Source organism: Oncorhynchus nerka, linkage group LG7 (genome assembly GCF_034236695.1).
Source record: "Oncorhynchus nerka isolate Pitt River linkage group LG7, Oner_Uvic_2.0, whole genome shotgun sequence".
NCBI classification, from domain to species: Eukaryota; Metazoa; Chordata; class Actinopteri; order Salmoniformes; family Salmonidae; genus Oncorhynchus; species Oncorhynchus nerka.
In genome coordinates, this window is record NC_088402.1 from 36,572,684 (window position 1) to 36,583,836 (window position 11,153).

At 40.0% G+C, this 11,153-nt stretch overlaps 1 protein-coding gene across 1 annotated transcript; it reads left to right on the plus strand.

The window, feature by feature from the left end:
- Positions 1 to 865: 865 nt before the first annotated feature.
- LOC115131538 (protein S100-A13-like) lies at positions 866 to 6,883 on the plus strand. Its single transcript, XM_029663334.2, has 3 exons — positions 866 to 996; positions 2,970 to 3,101; positions 6,008 to 6,883. Exons 1-3 carry the CDS (start codon positions 985 to 987, stop codon positions 6,173 to 6,175), a joined length of 312 nt encoding a protein of 103 aa, XP_029519194.1. The 5' UTR covers positions 866 to 984; the 3' UTR covers positions 6,176 to 6,883.
- Positions 6,884 to 11,153: the final 4,270 nt, after the last annotated feature.

The window sequence follows — 11,153 nt, forward strand, 5'->3', positions numbered from 1 at the left end:
ATATCATGGTAATTTGTGTGTCCCGGATTTGCTTTACCTATGTTACGTATAGTCAATGAGACCAGGCTGCAACAGCCCATTTCTTTGTGGTAGCATAATAAAGGATCTGGTTGACTGGTTTTCATGTAAAAACCCCAATAGGCCTATGACAATTTATGGACAGAAACAGTTTTATCGAGTCCCATTGTCTCCCCACCACTCTGTTAATACTTACAAGAATGTTGTCGTGCCTGTTCATTGCGCACACATCACTTTTTAGTTCGCCAGCACGTCCTTATCAACCTCTGATAACTTTGTAAAAATGAATGCAGGCCAAATGGCAATTGGAATGGACAATGACAAACGACTTCAATTATAAACAACCTCGGAAAAAAAGCCTACCCATAAGGACCGTCCATGTATGCATGGTTCATAAAAGTTTCTTACAAATAGGCCTATTGAGAAAAACATTATTTGGGGAGGATATTCAAAGCTTTACAGACACTGCATGAAATAGGTAGGCTTATACGAGGGGTTCAACAAAATGCAACAATAAAGATGAATTCCAGTGTAAATCTGCAGACTGTTTCAACTTTTGCTAAATGTTTCCAGATGTTGAGGGAAGCACTCCCAGGCTCCTCTTGAATAACCTATATGTTTTAAATGCACAACTGTGTAGGCTACTCTCTGCAAAACTTCTAAATTAAAGAGAACTTTGCAATAAAATAAGGGTGGTAGGCCTATATGACTGCATGTCTGCCTCCTGGAGTTTACAGTCCCAATGCATCGGGTTACACTGAGTGCACTGCACTTTCCCATAGCTTTCTCTGACTGACACGGAAGGTGGAATCAAGTTGCATTTTTTTCTTTTCTTGAGTGGGATCATTTAGGAATCTTGCCAATATGTGACAGAAGCAATTGAACGCTGAGCGAGAAAAGTAGCAATTGCTGAACATCGCAGAGAGAAAACTTTACTTTGAAAAAGGACAGCACAAAACGATCCAAATGGCTGAACAGGTAGGCCTACTATAACATTTTAATATCAGACCTTTGGTTTCTTTTTCTGTATTTATGTATCTATGTGTGTACAGTATGTATGTATATTCTTTTACTGCTCTAGGGATATAATTATTGTTTGGATAACCTTATTTACTACTATGTATTGATTTTTACCATACATTATTTCACTCTTGATGCGATGTGCAATGTAGAGAACACCGGAAGAAGAATGATCGTTTCACAGTGAATTATTGTAATGTTTGTTTGTGTCAATTAATCCCATTAGGGATGGGTTGCCAACTGGTGATTTGACATTCAAATAAAATGTCATTCATTCATTTTCATTCATCAGCACTTGTCAAAACGTTGCAGTTGAAGAGATGGTGGCTTATCACGTCCTAGAAGCAAGGAATGGAGTGATAACTTCCCCCAACTTCTATGCATGGTTCTGATTACCGTTGGAAGTGGCACAATATGTAGTTTAACCAAAATTCCATTGACATATTATGCTATCCAATTTACATCATGACACAGTCCATGAGATCGTCCTATAGGTGTTTGTATATAGCCAACTTTGCATGCACTCTTGCCAGTTTAAGTTTACCACAAATCATTTCAATGCACTGATCAGTGTGCATGCTGGACAGCAGCAAAGAATGTGGACAATAACAAATGAATCTAGGCCATATGCTGTTGAGGGAGCAAGGAGCAATTCTCAATTGTGTCTATAGACAGACCATGTGTGGAAATGGAAAGCACGGGGAGGCAATCAGTCCCTTCTTATTCCGTCCCCATGGCCTATGCCACAGAGACCTTCTTTGGAGATTAGTGAGGGATGACAGCTAGATGAACAGACTGACAGACGTACGGACTGACACAACGCCCCAGTTTTTTCCTCAAGGCCCCCATTATAAGTTAGACAGGCCCGATGGGAAAAAAAATGTAACAGCCCATCTGGCATTTGCCTGAAATTCCAGATGGCCACTCCACTCCTGGCACACCCTGAAAATAAACAGTCAGGGGTTGAGCTGTCATACTGTAGCTACCCCAACCTGCAGGTATTTCAAGTACCTTCTACATGTAGACAGGTTGTCTCAATTTGCCTTCCAAAAGTCTCTCGTTACTTAAGCTTCTCCTCCCGACCCACCCACAGATGCTCACATTTCAATAGCATATTCAAATATCTATTTGAATAGGGGTGAGTGACATAGCAAAGTCCCTGAACAGTTATTTAATGTTAGTGATTTAGGATATAAATAAAAAGTAGTATGAACAAAAAAAACAACAGTTACAATAGATTGGGTGTTTGGTTCTTGGTTTAAAGAGAGTATGGAATGATGTCCTTCACAATGACCAACATAACAAGTCTGTGTGACACAGTTTCATATTCCACTGCCAAACACAAGGTCTACTTTTCAAACAGGTCATTTGCAACCTGGAAGTATAACTAACTGTATAACTGTACTTTTCACTCAGCATATTATTTCTCACAATTTTTTCTTTAAAACTCTGTCATCCTATGTCACCCATGAGCATACTGTTAGTTGTTTTGTGGCTTATTAGCTTTATAGCACAATACTAACTATTCAACATTGACAAAAACGACACAGAGTTGGTTAGTGCGTGATTTGTGCGGAGAAGAATGCTGCAGTGTTGTTCGAACAGTCACTCAAGGACAGGGTTAAACATCGGAGTGTCGTCTTTGCGTAAACTTCCGACGCATGGAGGCATGCAGGATATGCACTTGAGGGCGGATGTGAGTGTGTCTGATTGTTTTGGTATTTGGGACTAAATTGAGTGGAGGTCGGTACACTTCGGCACTCACCTGGGGAGTCTGTCTGATGAATATGTTAACTTTCTTTCTTAATGATCTATTATAATAATAAACGTCACATAATGAACTTCAAAGTACTGTCAGATAATGCTTTTGTTATTGTTATATTATTTGATCCCCCCACCCTAACACGTTTATTTCTCCTCCTCTGGCGCAGCACTCCGACCTGGAAAAGGCCATCGACACTTTGGTCACAAAGTTCCATGCCGCTGCGGCCAATAAAGGTCCCACGCTCCAAACCAAAGAGTTCAAAGACCTCCTCTCCTCCCAGCTGCCCAACTTAGTCAAGGTACATAAGCTGCAACTGTCGGCTACATTGCCCTCGCCCTCCTCGGCCACACCTGCTATTGATTCTACCAGTAGGGCGTGACTCTGACTCTTACTACCCCCCTCAACCACACACATACAGTACACGCCTCATCCTATGACTCCCAAACAAACACTCAGGAAAAGCCTGCAGGCGTTGGTTGCCAGGCTGGATGCAAAATAAACTTGGCTGTAATCTACTTGGCACTCAGTAACCAATTGAGTTTTAAACATGTTAGCACATATCATGAGCACCTACGCTGGATTGTAAACTATCTGGATGTCCATGGTTTAAAGGCCCAATGCAGCCATATTTTCTCTCAATATAAAATCATTTCTGGGTAACAATTAAGTACTTTACTGTTATGTTTTTCAATTAAAATGGGCAAAAAGACACACAAATAAATGAATTAGGACTGTCTGGGAGTGGTCTGAGTGAGGGGCCTAATTGGACGAGCCTAATGAGAGGGATATATAACCTTAAAACTAGATTTTATTGGCAGAGAGGTTTAAAACTCTTTGTTATTCGTCTATTACCTTATACCGCCTGGTGATAACACCAGACAGGCCAAAACTCCATCCCACCAAAACAGGCAGAAATTTCAGCCAGTCTTTATAAACAGCTCTTCCCAATTTCACAGTATTATTCCAACCTCATAGTGTGTAAATATACACTGAGTGTACAAAACATGAACACTTGCTCTTTCCATGACATAGACTGATCAGTCGAATCCAGGTGAAACCTATGATCCCTTATTGGTGTAACTTGTTAAATCCACTTCAATCAGTGCAGATGAAGGTGAAGAGACAGGCTAAAGAAGGATTTTTAAGCCTTGAGAAAATTGAGACATGTATTGTGTATGTGTGCCATGGGCATCCTCATTGTGTCAAGAACTGCAACGCTGCTGGGTTTTTCACACTCAACCATTTCCCATATGTATCAAGAATGGTCCTCTACCCAAATGAATCCAGCCAACTTCACACAACTTTGGGAAGCACTGGAGTCAACATAGGCCAGCATCACAGTGGAACACTTTCGACACCTTATAGAGTACATGCCCCGACGAATTGAGGCGGTTCTGAGAGCAAAAGAGGGGGGGTGCAACTCAATATTAGGCAGGTGTTCTCAGTGTATATAAAACAAGGGCACTGGCCCTTTAAAGTGAAACGTCTCGCTAGGAACTGAATCTGACACATGCTTTATTTGAAACATTAAAAAGTCCAAAGTATCTTCATTTTGGAACTCGCTGCTTAGTTGTCTGAGCCCTAAGGCGGTTTTCCAGGACTAGTCTGAATCTGCCAGTGGTTGACAAAGATAGTTATGCTTCTGAAAAACAGGAAAAGGTCCGTTCAAATATATAAACAAGTGATGAAGGTTTAAGGTTGTTCTCTCATCTGGAGGGGGATTAAATGTTCTGACAGAGAAGTAAATAACAGTTTTCCTTACGAACAGAACAGAACAACTGTAGGCCTAATTGTAATATGACTCCTTGCACCAAGTCGACTTCATCCACCACTTGACAATCAAGTAGAGTATTTCTGCTACACAATAGTTAGCCACAACAGCTCGGACATACAGTGCATTCAGGTCGAGTGGCCTAAGAGCTCTATTTTCATGTCATCCAACAAATGCTAAACAGTATTGGCACTTGGATTTGAACCAGTGCCATGTTCAGATGACATCATAATAGAGCTCTTTGGCCACGCACACCAGTGGTGGGTTTGGCGTCGAAAGGTTGTAAAAGCAGAAAATCAGTGTTGGAAAAAGTACTCAAATGTCATACTTGAGTAAAGTTAAAGATACCTTAATAGAAAATGACTCAAGTAAAAGTGAAAGTCGCCCAGTAAAATAATGCTTGAGTAAAAGTCTAAAAGTATTTGGTTTTACACATACTTTAGTATCAAAAGTAAATGTAATTGCAAAAATATACTTCAGTTTACAAGAGTAAAAGTAAAAGTATACATCATTTCAAACGACTTATATTAAGCAAACCAGATGGCACCATTTTCTTGTTTTTATTTTATTTACGGATAGCCAGGGGCACACTCCAACACAGACATTCATTTACAAACAAAGCATTTGTGTTTAGTCGGTCAGTAGGTGTTAGTGTTTAGATAAGGGTCAGTAGGGATGACTAGGAATGTTCTCGTGACAAGTGTGTGAATTGGACCATTTTCCTGTCGAAATGTAATGTGTACTTTGGGTGTCAGGAAAAATGTATGGAGTAAAAAGTACATTATTATCTTTAGGAATGTAGTGAAGTACAGTACAGATACCCCCCCAAAATACTTAAGTATTACTTTAAAGTATTTTTACTTAAGTAGTTTACACCACTGCAGAAAATAACCCCATACCTATTGTAAAATATGGTGGTGATTCCTAGAAAAATAGCCATGGATCTATAACCACTAGAGGGTAACAAAGCCTGAAACATATGACACAGTTGACAAAGTTCACACTTTGGCTGAATACCAAATCACTCCATTCCCCTCGCCCCTCCATTTGAGCGTTCACCGACGCCTCCGCCATATGCACATACTAAATGGAGGGAGAAAAATGTACATCTACTATGTTACGTCTACCCCTGAGTCCAGGTTGATACAGCTGCATACAGTACAGTTGAAGAGTGAACAATATTGGATTATGAAGTCAAACATAATTACTACGCTGAGGATATCAGTAGTACTGTTGTGAATATAGCCTACCGAGTAATGAAGGCAACAATGCTATACTCTCAAAAGTGTAAAAGACTAATTGCTAACTTCCTGCTTACACATGTCTATACATGATTACTTTATTTCTTATTACATGTCCATAAGTGCTTATTAAGTGTTAAATACCATGCCTATATTATAAAGAATTGTTTTTGTGCTCCCTCCCTCCCCCAGACTGGAGGCTCAGAGCAGGGTCTGGGCAAGATGATGAAACAGATGGGTGTGTCGGACGGTGAGGGAATCACCTTCAAGCACTTCTGGGGCTTGATCCAGTCGCTGGCCACCACACAGCATGACCTCATTAGTAAGAAAGTGTCCAAGAGCAGCTGTGTGCTCCTGTAAGGTCCATGCCTTCTGACGGTGGTGTGAGCCAGGGGGGAACCAGACAGCCTCATAGTATCCCACCCAGTGTCAGTACCCCTTCTCACCGCACTGCTCCCATCCAACCCTGGACACTCACATAGTACTCACCCCTCCCACTACAGGCATTTTATTCCCCATGCTAGGTAGTGCCAGCAGTGCTCATCTCCTTGATTTAACATCATCACATTTGTTTTTGGGGTTGACATGCCGTGGAAACAATGTTGATTTTGCCCATTGGGGTGGAACTCTGGGCTATTCCTGTGGTACCTGACCTGTGGTATCCAGACATTGTGTGGTATTTTGGAACATTTTACTACATACATTTGTTATAGCTGGGGTACAAATCCTGTGGTTTTGTATGGTAATTTTGTTTTGTTTTTATGTGGTAATTCAATGTTTTTTGTTTGTGGTTATTTGGTGTAACCACATGGTATGGTAATTGTTGTTGTAATGGTAAATTGTGTGGTAGCTGTATACCACAGGAATTCAGGTTTATGTGGTAATCGTGATCCTAGCTGTACCACAACATTTTTTATGGGATCTATATGGTCCTGTGGAACTTTTTGGTGAACAACTGGTCCTGTGGTAACTGAAACCTATTGACATACTATTAGTAAAAATACAATAAAAAGAAACATAACAGAAAGGAATGAATTACAATAACAATAAAGGACTTAACTCCTAAAATCATATCATTTATTATAATGTGTTTTTCCCCCAGCCAAGCAGTTATTTTGGTTCAACGTTTGCTTCTGGCAGCTCCCCTCGAGGCCTTCACCTTCATCCCATGATGCAGAAGCATAAGAACAGAACTCAGAATACAGAATGCAACAACAGTAATACTGACAGCTAAAGCTTCATAACAATAGCAAACACATTCACAAATTCTCAAATAAAAAATGTCAGTGTCTTCATAAGTCACGAAGATGTGCAAAACCACTAAATATACACCCAAACGTTGCACAGCGCCAGTTCTATGATGTTTTTCTCTCCGCCTTCCGGAAATACCTGTAATATTTTGTGACTGAATTGAAACATGTAAATGATCTATCTCCAAGTCTGATAATACATGATCTACAAGTCAGAATCTAATATTCATTCATCTGAGCGGCACCTTCAGCATTCAAACGTTGTTAGAGCCAAGTGTAATACTGCATTGAAAATCAGACAAGGTCAAATCAGGCACTGTCCGGCATACAAAAAAAAGGTAAGACATGCTGTTATTAGAAATGAGTGTAATTGGCTAATCTCTTCCTCTTCTCTGCAACTGCACACGTGTGAGATTGAGTGAGCGACAACTAGAGCAAGCAAGAGGAAATGAGGAGAAACTTTACATGAAACTTTACATGACTCACCCAGAGGTAAGTGTCTGTTGAATCAGGACAAAAGGGATGGTCCACCCCCCACCCCCCCACTCCGCCAAAAAAGTAAAGACCAAAAGAGACTGCATAAAATATTAAAGATACTGAGCTATATTGTATTCTCAATTGTTTATATATATTATTATTATTATTATTATTTTATACTAATACACTTGCTCAAAGAAAGAGATTTTGTTAAATTGGTAATATACATTTATTTTGACACCCCTATTTTCAGTACTCCATCACCCTTGTGAGGATAACGACACTGAGACTTAAAAGAAAATGTTTTATGAGATTATACTCTTTATGAGAGTGTACAAAACATTAAGAACACCTTCTTAATATTAAGTTGCACCTACCCCCTTTGCCCCCAGAACAGCCTCAATTTGTCAGGGCATGGCCTCTACAAGGTGTCGAAAGCGTTCCACTGGGATGCTGGCCCATGTTGACTCCAATGCTTCCTAGAGTTGTTGTGCCAAGTTGACTGGATGTCCCTTGGGTGGTGGACCATTCTTGATACACATGGGAAACTGTTGAGCGTGAAAAAAAACAACAGCGTTGCAGTTCTTGACAACAAACCGGCACGTCTGGCATTTACTACCATACCCCGTTCAAAGGCACTTCAATCTTTTGTCTTGCTCATTCACCCTCTGAATGGAACATCTCAATTGTCTCAAGGATTACAAATCCTTCTGTGACTTGTCTCCTACACTGATTGAAGTGGATTTAACAGGTGACATCAATAAGCGATCAAAGCTTTCACCTGGATTCACCTGGTCAGTCTATGTCATGGAAAGAGCAGGTGTTCATCATGTTTGTACACTTAAAGTATATTTATTTTTTTAGGAAAAAAATGTTGGGAGTACAGATTATTGTATGGGACAATATGCAAAAGTTTTTGAGGAAGATAATTTGAAAAATGTAATGTTATTGAGTAAATGTATTCATTCGTTTCTTTTCATTTTGATAAGAGATGAAAATGTAATGAATTGAAGATTATTTGTTGATGTAAAAATTTAAATGTATCGATTTTAAGGTTGTGTCATTAGATTTGAGGTGGGGTTGTGAGAAATTCCTGAGAAGAAAATGTGGTCCCCGCTGAAACAGTTTGAATACCACTGCACTAGCGGAATCCATTCAGTCGATAAACACTGCCTTCAGAAAGTATTCACACCCCTTTACTTTTTCCACATTGTGTTGTGTTACAGCCTGAATTTTAAATTAATTACATTTCGATTTTGTGTCACTGGCCTACAAGCAATAACCCATAATATCAAAGTGGAATTATGTTCTGAGATTATTATTTTTGTATTAATAAAAAATGTCAGGCTGAAATGTACTGGGTCAATAATTATTCAATCCCTTTGTCATTGCAAGCATAAATAAGTTCAGCAGTAAACATTTGCTTAACAAGTCACATATTAAGTTGCATGGTTTTTTGAATGACTAATGACTAATCTCTCATACAATTATCAGTTGAGCAGTGATGCTTGAAACGAAACGATCTCCAATGGAAGATCAGGATCAAGCAGATGAGGCAGGCAATGACCAACGAGGACTTGCACAAAGAGTTGCTTTCACATTGCAGCACTTCAACTAGATGAGATGCATTTAAATAGGGGATGTATTCATTATTTTTGCTTTGATAATGTTTGTTCTGTACAAAATTCAAATTGTGTGCAGCAAAATTAAATGAGTGACTAAACCAAGACTGGTTTAAAATGTTGTTTGGAGCCACCACTTGGCACAAGCCAAGAGCAGTGGTGGCTCCATCATGTTATTTTTTAAATAAAAAAAATATATATATATTTCACCTTTATTTAACCAGGTAGGCCAGTTGAGAACAAGTTCTCATTTACAACTGCGACCTGGCCAAGACAAAGCAAAGAAGTGCGACACAAACAACAACCCAGAGTTACACATGGAATAAATAAGAGTACAGTCAATAACACAATAGAAAAAAAATAATGTCTATATACAGTGTGTGCCAATGGCTTGAGGAGGTAAGGCAATAAATAGGCCATAGTAACGAATTAATTACAATTTAGCAAATTAACACTGGAGTGATAGATGTGCAGATGATGATGTGCAAGTAGAAATACTGGTGTGCAAAAGAGCAGAAAAGTAAATAAAAACAATATGGGGATGAGGTAGTTAGATTGGATGGGCTATATACAGATGGGTTATGTACAGCAGCAACGATCGGTTAGCTACTCAGATAGCTGATGTTTAAAGTTAGTGAGGGAAATATAAATCTCCAGCTTCAGCGATTTTTGCAATTCGTTCCAGTCATTGGCAGCAGAGAATTGGAAGGAAAGGCGGCCAAAATAGGTGTTGGCTTTGGGGATGACCAGTGAGATATACCTGCTGAAGCGCGTGCTACGGGTGGGTGTTGTTATCGAGACTAGTGAGCTGAGATAAGGCGGAGCATTACCTAGCATAGACTTAAAGATGACCTGGAGTCAGTGGGTCTGGCGATGAATATGTAGCGAGGGCCAGCCGACTAGAGCATACAGGTCGCAGTGGTGGGTGGTATATGGGGCTTTGGTGACAAAACGGATGGCACTGTGATAGACTGCATCCAGTTTGCTGAGTAGAGTGTTGGAGGCTATTTTGTAAATGACATCGCCAAAGTGAGGATCGGTAGGATAGTCAGTTTTACTAGGGTATGTTTGGCGGCGTGAGTGAAGGAGGCAATGTTGGGCGGGCGGGTGTGGGCAGCGAACGGTTGAAAAGCATTTAAGAGCAAGCGAACGGTTGAAAAGCATTTAAGAGCAGTTGGAGTCCATGGAAGGAGTGTTGTATGGCATTGAAGCTTGTTTGGAGGTTTGTTTTACTTCTTATGGAGGAGTGTTCCTGTGGCGGGATCAAATCAGCGGAAAATTTAGAGCCCCACCTATAGTTTTTGATAAAACTCAAACTTTCATTAAAACACACATGCAAGGTACTGAATTAAAGCTACAGTCGTTGTGAATCTAGCCACCAAGTCAGATTTGTAAAATGCTTTTCGGCGAAAGCATGAGAAGCTATTATCTGATAGCATGCACCCCCCAAAATACCAGACCCTCACCTAAACAACAGATTTTGCGGTAGCCGGCGCTACCCAAAACGCAGAAATAAAATAAAAAACATTCATTACCTTTGACGAGCTTCTTTGTTGGCACTCCTATATGTCCCATAAACATCACAATTGGGTCTTTTTCCCGATTAAATCCGTCATTGTATACCCAAAATGTCATTTGCTGAAGGCCGGTCTGATCCAGGAAAATGCCCCTTTACAAGACGCAACGTCACTTTTTAAAATTACAAAAGTTGCCTATAAACTTTTACAAATCACTTCAAACTACTTTTCTAAACCAACTTTAGGTATTAATAAACGTTAATAATCTATAAAATTGATCACGGGGCGATCTGTATTCGATAGCAGCAAGTCTTGAAATCATCGTCCATGTTTTCAATTTCACAACATCCTGTGGTGCGCCCAAAGACAGGAAGGGCCTATACGTCATCTAACCAAGGATAAAGCAGACATGAAATGCCAGTACTTGCGACATCGTGTGTAAGCTGTAGGCGTTTACAGGGGATCCTCATTT

What these genes read in the sequence shown, in the direction of transcription:
- LOC115131538 (XM_029663334.2), top strand. An exon ending in AGCTGCCCAACTTAGTCAAG is followed by an intron (nt 3,102 to 6,007) that starts GTACATAAGCTG and finishes TCCCTCCCCCAG; the next exon opens with ACTGGAGGCTCAGAGCAGGG.